The sequence below is a fragment of the Episyrphus balteatus genome, chromosome 2 (genome assembly GCF_945859705.1).
Source record: "Episyrphus balteatus chromosome 2, idEpiBalt1.1, whole genome shotgun sequence".
Taxonomy (NCBI): Eukaryota; Metazoa; Arthropoda; class Insecta; order Diptera; family Syrphidae; genus Episyrphus; species Episyrphus balteatus.
The window spans coordinates 125,120,595-125,133,689 of NC_079135.1; the positions used below are offsets into that span (position 1 = coordinate 125,120,595).

Below are 13,095 nucleotides of genomic sequence, written 5' to 3' on the forward strand. Positions count from 1 at the left end.
TAGCTTCCGTTCCCGTCCGTCTATTATAGTTGGACCTTAAGGCCAAAAAACTTCACCGCACGTCAAAAATCGGCTCGTGAAAAGTCGAGTATCTTATTATTTTTTTTTTAATTCTATTCCTTTGAAATGTGTGTCACCCTTTGAAACCACCATTGCGCACATGATATTGCGTACAGTTCGAACCAAAATCTATACACTTTGCCTCCTGCACAGTCAGGTTATTTATATTTAAAAATATCATATAAAATGTTTCTTTAATTTATATTTACCACCTGCAATTAATTAAAAACTTTATTGTATAAAATAAACATACAAATTAAAAATTCATTCGAAATAAAAGTAGGCAATAGGTATGCGATTCAATCAATTTTACACTTCTTTTTAACTCATATACCATTCCTGTTTTCGCAAAATTTATCTTCATTCTGAAACGTACCCCACTTGTCAAAAAAAAATTTGCAATATTTTTTTTTTGTACTATGAAAATTTACATGACATTTCATTTTTTATTAAAAATAAACGTCGTAGAAAGATGTTCGCTTTGAAGTTAACTTCTTTGTAAACAAATTTAATATAGTGATTTTTTTTTTTCATTGTAAAAAAAAAACAAGAATTTGTAATTTGCAATTAAAATAAAATTGTTCCCCAATTCAGCCATCATGTGCGGCTATTACGAACGCATCATGATGGAATTAATGAATGTGTATGAAATGTAAGTAAAAAAAATATTTGTAGTTGTTGTAATTTGTGTTTAGTAAACATTAAAAAAAAAAACAAAAATACGAAAAAAAACTTATCTATCCAAGGCAAAAAGAAACTTGGGTACTTTTTCTAATCTCGTGTCAAGTGACGCAAATCGAAGGCAAGTCCTTGACCAAATAATATTATTATTTGTTATCAAGGAAATTTTGTTGTATAAACGAAAAGATTTATAACTTTTTATTTTTTTTATCTATCTGTTGAGTTGGAAACATTTGCAATTGATTTCTCTTTTTTACGGGAATTTTAAGTGGTCCATTCCCAAAGGGTTCTTTTCTTTAAACACAAAAGAAAAAGAACATTGAACTAGCTTTTTAATCACAAAGGTATTTTCATCATCTTTTTTGAAAGAGATGTCCTTCTCCAACCCTTTGAAAACCTTTAACCATTTGAAAATCATGGCATCAAAAAAAAAGTTCTTTGTTTGGGGGCGAATCTATATTTAAATAAAATGCACGACTGGGGTCGCACAAACTTGCTCTTATGTTAAAAGTAAGTTTAATGTTAAAGCTTTTAACTGAACAAAATTAGGGTAAATTTAAAATTTGATATTTGTAAGGAATTTTAAAAATTGTGTAAAAAAAATAAAATCTGTTTTTATAAGCTGCGTTCCTTTGGAAATATTTATCTAATTTTTAGTACTTAAAGCTGCTTTGAACTACTTTTTCAGTATAGCAAAGTAGTTTTAAGTAATAAAAAGTAGATAAATATTTCCAAAGGAACGCAGCTATAAATAACTAAACACCATTTTAAATGATATTTTTTTCAAAACCAAGTATGTCATTATTTCTTGTATAGAAAGAAATTTTTAGAAAAACAATTTCGAAAATTTTCTAACCTTTTTCAAAAAAAAGTTGGTATGCCATTTTTAAGAAAATATTATTCAGCACATAAAAACGAAATTTCGATAAAATTTATCAAACCGTTTTCAAAAAATATATAGTTTAAAAAATTAAAAATACGTTTTTATCACGCACTAAAAACTACCTATATAAAATAATTTAATTATAAAAGTAGGTATTTACTTGCAACAAAAATGCGCTCTACGCTTTTTGATCTAACCATTTCCAAGAAGTCAATTTAATTATTTTATAGTTTTTAGTGCGTGATAAAAGCGTATTTTTAGTTTTCTAAACTAGATATTTTATTTTTTACTTTTCATGATTGAAAGTGAAGTGTTTCGACCCCCAATGCCCCTCCCCAGGGTCTGGACCACTTAAATGTTGAATGTGGCCACAACTAATAACCGCTTAAGTCGAAAAAGAAAACAAAAATTAAGTTTTACTATAATGCTCCGCATTTTTTAATTTGCCTCAAAAACAACTCAATCTTTTCTTAACTTGATGTAGATGGTTTTTAAGTTTTAATCTATCTTTTTTTTATAGTTAAAAAATTAAAAATATGTAGACTTTGAATTGGAAAGCATCATAAGGCCACTGAAAAATGTTTATCTTAACTCACTTAAGCGGTTATTCGTTGTGGCCACAGATATATATATGTACAAAGTTTCTTTTCGATACAATAATTTGAAGAAAGCTAAAGTTGATTTGGGGTGTTTTGACCCCCAATGCCCCTCCCCAGGGTCCGGACCACTTAAGTATTGTTTAGTAATCGGAGCTACATAATATGTACAAAGTTTTATTTCGATACGATAATTGGTAGTAGGCTAAAATTGATTTGGGGTGTTTGGACCCCCAATGCCCCTCCCCAGGGTCCGGAGCACTAAAATATTGAATAGTCATGTGAGCTACTTACATATATGTACACGTTTCATTTAGATACGATAATTGGAAGTAGGCTAAAATTGATTTGAGGTGTTTAAACCCCCCAATGCCCCTCCCCAGGGTCCAGAACACCAAAATATTGTGTTGTCATCCGAATTACATATATGTAGAAAGTTTCAGTTAGATACGATAATTGGAATTGGGTCAAATTTATTTCCAAAATTTTATTACATTAGCCGTGTTTTATTGGTACTCAGTATTTTACTGAGTAAACATTTTATGCTAGAAACATCAAAAACGGATTACATACTTGTATTAATTCTTTATAATCCTATGTTGTTTAAGGGTCAAAAATGTATAAGTCTATACAAAATATTTCTCTGTAAAACATTAAATAAAAAACTTTTGTTTATCCTTAGCAATCATTTGTTGTTGTTTACCGTGTAAAATTTTACTGAGCTAAGTACTGAGTTACCAATAAAACACGCATATTATTTATTCTTAGTTAGTTAGTTACAAATGAAGCTAATAAATTGTTAGTTTCGTTTTTTTTTAAATTTTTTTTTATAAATACAAATTTTCTAACATTTTTCAAAAAAAAAGTTTACATGCCATTTTGAAGAAATAATTAATTTACACGAAATTTAAAAATTTTTCAACAACCCGTTTTCAAAAAAATTGATTTAAAAAAAAAGTGAAATATTTTTTAAAAAATCCAAAAATGTGTTTTTTTTGCAAAATTTCTAAAATTTTCTAACCCTTAAGGCTTTTGTATAAAATTTATTGTTGAAATCGGGTTAGTCTTGTACGAGATATTCAGAAACCAAAAAAACCCTTCTATGACAGGTACCGTTAATACGGGTAAAAAAAATGTTTTTTATTTCAAAAGTTGGCTCTTAGGGAATCACCCAAAATTGTTAACTACTGAGTTTGAAGAAACTAGCTCCAGTAGTTAAGGCCTTAGCTCGAGGTACACACAGACAGAATTGCCGGACCTACTTTTTTGCCATTCTCCATCATCGTAATGTCATGTAAAATTGTTATCTTGAGTTCGATTTTTTTTACGAATCCTAAACTTGCCCTGTAGTAGTGAAAAATAAAGTTTCTTTCAATCACAATTCTAGCCACAAAAATATCGATTACGAGAAATGGATTTCCGGTATAGTGTAGCTCTCAAAAATTTACATAGGGAAATAGGTACAGCCAAGGTCTTATGACTTGTTGTTGAATAATAAATTAACACACAATCTTTAGTCTGAACTTTAATTTTTTTTTCTATAAAAATTGTTGTTTGGTTGAACCAAACGCAAGCAAGCAATTTGATCAGGGTCGCAAAATGTGTTTGATAAATATAAATAAACAAAAATAAAAAACACACTGACCAGCTGGTTCAATGAACCAACCAAAAATTATTCTTTGTTTTGGTTAAAAAAAAAAGACAATTTTGTGGGCTTGTTTATTTTGTTTTTCTTCTGGATGACCACAAAGTCGTCATTTAATTTCATTCATTTTCTGCAGTGTCATTAAGAAAAATATATCTGTTTATTTAGTATTCGACTTACTTCGCAGCTAAGTCTTTAAAGAAATCAAAATATTTTTCTATTTTGTTTATTTATTAAAAAATAAAAAGTGCGTCGCATTGTTTTTACGTCTAATTTTTGTGGTGAGATTAGGTTGGTAGTTTACTAGTTTAGTTAGAAGTGTTAGTGTTGACCCTAAATAACTCAGAAGCAAAGTAAACCTCTTATCGGTAGAGTAACCCATTACATCATTATATCTTGTAGATCATATAGAAATTGGTAAGGGCTATTTGAGTCTCTTTAAACTCTCCAAGGTTTATATCATTTTTTGATATAAAATGAGCCTATAATGAATGGCAACTTAGCGAAATTGGGTTGTCTTGGCTCTACAATATTTTGGCTTCCATTATTTTTTAATTTTCCTTTTATTTGAAAAATCTTCTTTGGTTTACATAAAAATAAGTCGTGAAGTGAACTATGGACAACTATGGAAGTTGATGTGTCATCGATAATAAGCTAAAGCTATGAAAGTGGTATAAGTAAATGGAAAAAAAACGACTAAATTGAATTTCAAACTAACTTAACTTGAACCGTATCTTTTTTCTAAATAAAATATTGCATTCATTAGATGTGTGAGTTACTCCACTTTGTATTTTTACAAAAAATCCGTTTAATTGTAAAACAATTTTTTGAAAAGCATGGAAAATGTGACTTATACCACTTTCAAATATAACGACTCATATATTGATGGGACCAAAACTCGCCCACTTGACTGCTTTTATTGCTCCATTTGTGGGGTTCGCCGGATTGATCTAAGAAAACGCCCGTCGCATCGGCAGGCCTTCCGATTTCGAATTTTTCTATGTCTGAGGCCAACTGAATGCAGCTGTCGTTGCATTTGTTTTCTCTATGATTTATAGGTCTGTCTCTTCTTTGCGATTTTTAAACTAAATTAAAATACAAATTAATAAGTAAACACCTTGTAGGAAAAAAACGAATGCATGTACTTTTGCACTCTAAGTAAAAAATACGGCACATCGGGAAATTTAAAATTTCAAAAACAATACAAAACATTAAAAAACGAACTTTTAAGCGAGAAAGTTTGTATATTGCTGTCTGGATGGGAAATGAATAAATGGCATTTTAATTTGAAAACCAATCTCTTCGATGATAGTTTGCTTCTTTATGATGAACTAAAAAGTCTGGAAGCATTTGTGTCACTTAAATAAAAAATGTCATCTTTTTCGTGATTGACAAATCGGTCACCGTAATAATATTGCCTTTTTGTCGGGGTTCTAGGCTCCTTAGAACATAGCAACACCAGCTGAGTGGGTCGGTTATTTTAATTTTTTTTCTTTCTATACTCTATTTAACTAACAGTACAAAAAAAACATAATTAAAAAAAAATTAAAAAAATAGTTAGGGGAGAGTGGCGGACAGTGAGACACCCTTTTTTTAAATTGGTATATCTTAGAATGTTTTCGAGATAGCTTAACGAAACTTTGAAGTTAGTTTAAGACATATTTTATCTTAATGTTGCAAAAAAACTTATAGTTAAAGAATGAATGAGGGCATCACATTGGACTAAAATGTAGAAAAAGTCAAAACGTCTCACTGTTTGAAAGGGGTGCGATCAGTGAGACATTCTTAGGTGAAAAAAAAAAATAACGAAAACGTCAAATAATTAGGTAATTGACAAGTATATACTTAATTAATTTATGTTACTTTAACCCATTTATTCAAAAAAAAAAAAACAAAAAGCCAAAAAAAAATGAAAGAAAAAACAATACGAAATCATTTTGAAGTCATGCTAAAATAATAGATTTTTTTAAAATCTATATGTCTCACTGTTTGCTTTTTAAAAAACCTATGTCTCACTGTTTGCTTTTTAATAATGTCTCACTGTTTACTTTTTGTCATTTTTCGGAAAAATATAAAATTACAAAAAACGAGAAGGAATTCTAATTCAATGATATTTTTTTATGAAAGAACATATAAATATAATACATATGTAAAAAAAGTTCTGTCCACTAACCAGATTTTTTTGTGTTATACACTCTTTTTATAACACTCCAAAAACTACTTTCACCTGATTTTGTGTGATATTTTACGGCGGGGGAAAATGGACAGCTTTAATTAAGTCGGGACAAAATTAAAAGACCCAGACGGGGAAATAAACGTTTTGACCCAAACTAGCGTTACTGTGCTTATTTTCAGAAAAGAGAAAAATGGATTGTCTCACTGTTTGCACCGTCTCACTGTCCGCCACTCTCCCCTACGTTAAAATAAGTAAAATTAACATTTTGTTACATCTCCTCTAGAAACTTTAACTATACCTTGACTCGGTTCAACATACTTTGAATGCATTTTATTCACTAATGTTTATGTTGTATTGTTTTTTCTTATTCATAATTCATAATAAGTTGCTATCTTTTGTCCAATGTCTTTATTCACCAACTACCAAAGATTTTATATCGAGCTAAGATCTTGAACATTTATGGGCTACTGCAACACCCTTATTTATATTTGTTTGCAAAAATGCATTCATTTTTCGGAAGTTGATGCGTCATTCCTAAACTTGGGATATTCATGAAAAAACAATTACGTTAACTAATATTGACTGGTATTGCGCATTATTCCTCATATTTACTAAGAATGGTAACTGTTATAATTTGAACATCCACTGTAAGTTCCCACAAGAGATTTTAATAAGTCTCCAAATCTTGTATTTAAAAGAGTAAGATTTATTTTTCTTAACCAAAAGTTTAACAAAACGATGTTTGATTTGTTTAACATTTCTCTTCAAATCAATCCATCATTTAAAGTTTTGCTAAAGTTTAATTTTTTATTTCATATATTATATTTCATATTTTTTTATTTATTATACCACAGTGCGAACATAAAACAAAGCTTTCAAAAAGGTATACAACTTTTCAAAAATTAGAGTGATGGTTAAACTCATTCAAAGTCAAACACACAGTTTTCTGGTAGAGTAAAAACAATTTAAAATAGAACTCTTTTGTTCCAATAACAAATAAGCAAACAAACAGAAACAAAAATATCTGTTATTTGCACAAAAGAATGCTATTTCTGTTTGTTTTAACTCAATAGAACCTTTTTTTCAATTACCAATTAAAAAAATGAAAAATTTATTTTTTTTTCGAAAACAGCGTTTTAATATTTAACGAACTCGATCACAATCACAAAAATCAAACAAAAACAAAAAACTGCACTTCTGCAATTATTGCAAAAATTAACAAAAATTAATTGGATGATCAGTTTAATGAATCTCAATATAATATACCCTTTACAAAAATGTAAACAATATGTAGGTTATTAAATGATATTTATGAAGAAAGAAAACAGACATTTATGTAACCAAAATGTTCTGATTCATATAAAACGTTCGTCAATGAAAAAATAGGTAATAGCTTATGATGATTTATTTTATCATCTGATTACTTGATATCTTTGGCACTTAAAGTGCACCTAATTGCATCATGGTTTCTTTTTGAACCCTTCAGTTGAGTGTTTTTCTTTTTTTAGCGCAGTTGATATTGAAAATAGGTTTGGTTTACATAAAAATGTATCTGCAATAGTAGTTAACTAAAAAAAATAACAAAGTGCATTTCTTTATAACACAACACTATCAACAGCCTTAATACAAGGACTTAAGCCTCTGAACCATGTCATTTAAATAATGTCCTCGTGTGCATATCGAAAACCCAAATTTACATCTGTCGTTGGTTGCGAGAAATACACTTCACTCACTTCCAACATCCGTTCTACCTGCTTTCATTGAGCAATATTTTACCTATTTGTACCAAAATCGGTTTCGTTTTTAAACCTTTTCATGATGTGTATGAAATGAATTGCCTGCAAAGACTTAAGGCATTAAAACAAAAGGTTTTTCAATTTTTGAAAATAATATTCGGTTTTGTTGTGTGTTGTTAATCCTAAATGTAATAAAACAAGATTAGTTTTCAGGATTTTGTTGCTGAAAGAATATATCAAGCCAGGTAAAAGATATCGCACTTTCTATGGACTTCACAAAACTGAAACCATAAAATCTTTTATCTGTCAAAGTAAAAATCATGTAAAATAGATATTATTAACGGTCAGTTCATAGATTTAAGTTCTGCAACGTGGTCGATTTTTGATGCTACGCGCAACAGCAAAGTGATAAACTGATAAACATAGCTTTAATTTTGTTTTACAAGAAGAATATAATACTTGCATAAAATGTAAGTCCTTAGAAGTGAATAATATTTAATTTTTGTTTTATAAACTACTTCTACATTGCTTGAATAAAATTAAGGTTTCTTAATTATGTGTGAAAAAAAAAATTAAAACCCTTTTAAACTTGGCAAGTATTGACTGTAAAAAGTATTGTGTAAAATAACACAATTTCAAGTTTTAACCAAAGTTCACAAAAAAAAAATCTTTGCTTAAAGTCATTTCGTCTGTTAATCCGTCCAGCCATATGTACATCGTGAAAAATTCCCCATTCAAATTTTCAAAAACTTAAGCCTTAATCTCCATTCACCTTTCTTTCCATTCCCGCTTATGGTCGAATTGACAGTAAAGTTGCTTAATAATAACTTTTAAAGAATGAGTTGTCGTGCAAACGTATTTAACGTATAAATTTCCGATTCGCGTTTACAATCCAGAGTTGATCATGGCTTTAACCGAAAAGCCCTCGCTAAAGCCCCCATAGGGCACGTTCCTAATTGATTTCATTTTGCAAGGTTATAAGGATGTCAATAAAGATTCACATATATTAATATTCTTCCAGAGTCGTAGTTTTGAGGGCCTCTGCTCGACAACAGCTAAAACTATTTTCGCCGCACTCGGCTTCGATCCTTTTTACGTCAGGGATTCTTCGTTTAACAGTTGGGAAAATTGTTCTCTCTATATTTTTTAACCTCTGTAAAAACTAATATTCTAATGTATTCTCGTAATGTATTCAAGTCCAACAAAGTAAAGTATGATGACTTTGCTTATCTTCAAAAATTTATCTTTCATCGCATGAAATCTGTTCCTATTTAGAAGAAAAGAGTTGTATGGACCAACACCTCCAGTGTGGAGAAAAAATTAATCTTTCTCCGACTGCAAATTTGATATTTTTGACATACTCTTAATGCAATTTATCAAATTAAATATATTAAAACTACTTATTAGAAACTACATTTAATTTGTATCCCTTATTTATCAATCATCGAGTTACAAATTATATTTAATTTTTTATATTCTCTTTTCTTTTGCAGGATACACATAAAACCATTAGGTTTACTATTTCTCCTAATATTCTTTTATTGGTTCTATAAAAACATTTTCTCTGTGCAAATAATCCCACCTGATGAATTGCAATTGAAAATGAAGGCACTTATGGAGCGAGTTGAAACAACTCGTGCTGAAAATCCTGCACTTTTTTGTTTAGTGGCCTCATCGTCTTTAGGAGCATTGGCCGTTTTGGGACATTATTTATCCGGTTCAACGGTTGTGCTAATTTGTCTTATTGCTGCTGTTATATTTTCAACTAAATATAATTTCAAAATTTTGAAAAGAAAGAAAATAGGTAAAATTAAATTTTACTTTTTTCCAACACAAACTAATTATTTTTTTTTTTTAGATAATACAAATTTGATTAAATTACAAGAAAATGAATTTGATGAATTTTTACCCGAAGTCAATGAGAGTAATATGTCGCTTTTGGAGCGTGCCAGTGATCAATCCAGTGTCGCCCTTCCTGCCGAGGAGGGTGAAGAAAAAAGTGAGGAAATTCCCTCATTTTTAATGATCCCTGATTGCATACCCGAAATTGACGAAAACTCAACTGACGAGGATGATGCCTTGGGTATAGGTGTACCCGACGAAATATTAAACGAACATCGATCTCGATCTGCCGAAATCGAGTTCAAAAAAGGACATTTCAAAAAGGATTCTTCCGTATCGACATCTTCATCGTCCGATGAAGAAAACCTATCCAAGGGTTTGAAATTTCCCGATCATTCGAATGTCGAAGATCATGGATCATCAACAACACAATCAAAACAATCTGAACTCAGTCAACAAATGCAACAGTCTCTGATTATGTCGCGTACCATTTTACCAAGTCTTGTTACAGGATTGGTATCATGGGCAGGTGGCAGTAGTGCAGTTGCTACAGCTGCTGCTGTTGCAATTGATAATCACACCAAGAGTGAATTACATCGTGTTGGACACGATGACAATAATAAAACATACTCAGATGAAGATGAAAGTGATTACGAAATAGTTAATACTGACGAATATCAGTAATCTACAAAAATATAAAATAAAAAACAAATTTTAAAACTAAAGAATTAAATATTGAGATTGAAAAATAATATTTAAATGTAACAATCTATAATAATTGTAGTATTCTACAAATAAAAAAAAAAAAAACAAGAAAGAAAGAAATTATTAGAATTATTAATCAGAAAGCAAAATGTCAAAGAGTACTAAATCCTATTTGATTATTATTAAAATAAATTAATAAATATGTATGTCATAATGTTTTATGTTAAATCACCAAAAATATAAACAAAACAAATATTATTAATATATTCATAAATTCAAAAACAAAAACACAAAATTCAACCAACTTGGATGAATGGATTTATCTTGCAAAATTCTGTTTTCTTTTCGGAGGCTCAATAACAACAAACAAAATATGGCTTTAAAAATTGTTTTTTTTTTATTGTTTTTTTTCTAAGTTTGGTCGGGCGACTGGTAAATGCCGATACCAATTTGTTCCGAGGGACACCTAAGAGGATCATTTTCGCTCAAATGTTTTAAACAAGAAAAACTTTCTCAGCATATTCCAATCCCAAACTTAAAACAGTTAGTAAAATTCCTGGAGTATCAAAAGGGAAAAGTTGTAAAAGGGATGTTCCTTAAGGAAAATTACATAAAATTAGTATTGATAACAAAAAACCATTACATTGTTGTTTTATTTAATATAGTGAACTCTTTTGGTTTCCAAGTCCAAATTCACAGAAAGCAACTTAAATACCATACACTTACAAAATTTAAGTTCATCTTGTTTCAATTGGAATGTTTTCTTTTACTAAATAATGGTTAAATATTGACTTAAAAAAAGAAAACAAACTTGCAAGATCTATTCAACAAAACAAGCAAAGAAATTTTAAAAAAACATAAAATCGAAAATATTAAATTATTTTTATATTTTCCAAAAAATAAATGTTGACAAAATGGCAATCTGTGGAGATTGCATTGCAGTAAAGGTCAGTTGAAGTTTATGCTAATAAAATCAATGTGCTAATTAGATAATGTTGTTGTTTTTAATTTAATTCTTTATTTCAAGTGGATTTTTTTGGATATACAATTGGAGCATGTGCCTATTGTGATTCTCTTCAGCTTTTATCAAGACAACATAAAAATCATTAAACATCATTAAAGTTAAATGAATTCCAAATTCAAAATATAACTGCTTGATTTCTTCTAGGTATTTATGTAAAAGCTTTTTTAATTTTTAAAACTGTTAAGGCTTATTTCTCCATTAAACTTTAAATCGTCATCAAGAAAGGTAATTTTAAAAAGTAAAACCAAAATAAATATTCAGTCACTTTTAAGCATTTTATTGTAGTTTTTCATAAAGCATAAAATTTATAAGTGCATTTGGATAAAAAGCCAAATTCAATTTTTTAGGCGCGATAATTTCAGCAAATTAATATTCAAGAAGTTGTATGTATATTCATTCAAAAAATTGCGATGGTAAAAGAGCCTACCAAAAAACATGATTTTATTCAGCATTTAAATTTAAAAATAAAATAATTTTTTTTTTAAACTAGAAACATTTTTTTTTTGTACGAGTATGTAGTTATTATCAAAAAAAAATATTTTCTAAAAATAAAAAAAAAATACTTTTTATGGTCTCAATAAGGTTCTGCTTATTTAAAAAATCTCGTTTTTGGGCCGAGAACTATGTGCTATCTAAGGCCTAAAAACTTAATTTCCAAAAAAAAACTGTTTTCGAAAAATATAGTTTTGAAAAAGTCCAAACATTTTGTTTTGGAATATTTTACTTTCTATTTAAAGTTCAGAGTTGAAAACAATATTTTCTTTTAAATCCATTTATCTTCCGTTACAAATTTAAAAAAAATTTATTATTGAAAATCAATATATTTTTGTTATCGTGAGTAAAAAAAATTCAATGCATTTTTTTTTTTAGCAATAACCTTTTTCATTCCAAAAATTGGTGTACATAGATTTTTTTAATGCAATTAGGTACAAAAGCATTTTTTTTTTGTTTTAACCGGCACTTAACTTAAGCTGAGAGGCGACAGTTACTTAGCTTATAAAGTTAGAGATTAAATTTGGTGTAAAATGAAAGATAAGTTGATACTGAAAATGAAAAAAAAAAAAAAACAATTGCCACTTTTAAAATGGGAACATCTATGTGCAAGCCCTATTTTAAATCAAACATTTTGTCATATTCTTGTAATTTAAACAAATAAGAATATTCACAAAATATCAAAAGAAAGCCTAAACGGTGAAAAAATAAATAAATAAAACAATTTAATACATGTATTATTAAATTAAAAACACTACAAACAATCTTTTTGAACAACTCTACTCAAATTCTAAGAACACTAAAAACAATTACACTTTCTGGTCACTAAGATTTTTGCTACCAGAACCAAAAAATATGCTTCTCTGAAGGCAATGAACTCGAATCCGAAGTCCAGATATATTCTATTACTCTAGATTTTTAAAAGTTACAGTTCAAATATAAAAAAAAAAAAAAAATCCAATCACCCCTAAAACCAGCAGAAAAATAATTTTAAAAAGTTTAATTTTGTTGACCAGTGATATTTTTCAGTATTTGATTACCTACTAGCCTCTTGTTTTTAATTAACACCCGGCATTTTTAAGAAAGAAGAGCATCTCACTAAAATCTAAAGAAAGTGACATGAATTCAAGAGAGAAAGATCAAAATACATTTACTAGATTTTTATATAAAAAGTTTGGAAAATCTAAACTACGAGTACGAGACCTCTAGGAGCAACTACGTGTGACCTAGTATTGAATTTAAAATAATAGGAAAA

At 28.8% G+C, this 13,095-nt stretch overlaps 1 protein-coding gene across 4 annotated transcripts; it reads left to right on the top strand.

Annotated features, from left to right (window-relative positions):
• The first annotated feature begins 511 nt into the window (after positions 1-511).
• On the top strand, positions 512-11,317 carry LOC129910537 (uncharacterized). Of its 4 annotated transcripts, none has more exons than XM_055987958.1 (3): positions 512-712; positions 9,271-9,581; positions 9,636-11,317. In XM_055987958.1, exons 1-3 carry the CDS (start codon positions 660-662, stop codon positions 10,301-10,303), a joined length of 1,032 nt encoding a protein of 343 aa, XP_055843933.1. In that variant the 5' UTR covers positions 512-659; the 3' UTR covers positions 10,304-11,317. The 4 variants fall into 4 exon arrangements, with proteins under 4 accessions (XP_055843933.1, XP_055843935.1, XP_055843936.1 ...); XM_055987960.1 differs by lacking the exon at positions 512-712 and adding an exon at positions 7,586-7,909; XM_055987961.1 differs by lacking the exon at positions 512-712 and adding an exon at positions 7,921-8,022.
• The last annotated feature ends 1,778 nt before the right edge of the window (positions 11,318-13,095 follow it).

Bases quoted from the DNA above. Each gene is read 5' to 3' on its own strand.
- LOC129910537 (XM_055987958.1), top strand. From the start codon at position 660: ATGTGCGGCTATTACGAACGCATCATGATGGAATTAATGAATGTGTAT. The intron at 713-9,270 runs GTAAGTAAAAAA...TTTCTTTTGCAG, and splicing joins TTAATGAATGTGTATGAAAT to GATACACATAAAACCATTAG. The intron at 9,582-9,635 runs GTAAAATTAAAT...TTTTTTTTTTAG, and splicing joins TTTGAAAAGAAAGAAAATAG to ATAATACAAATTTGATTAAA.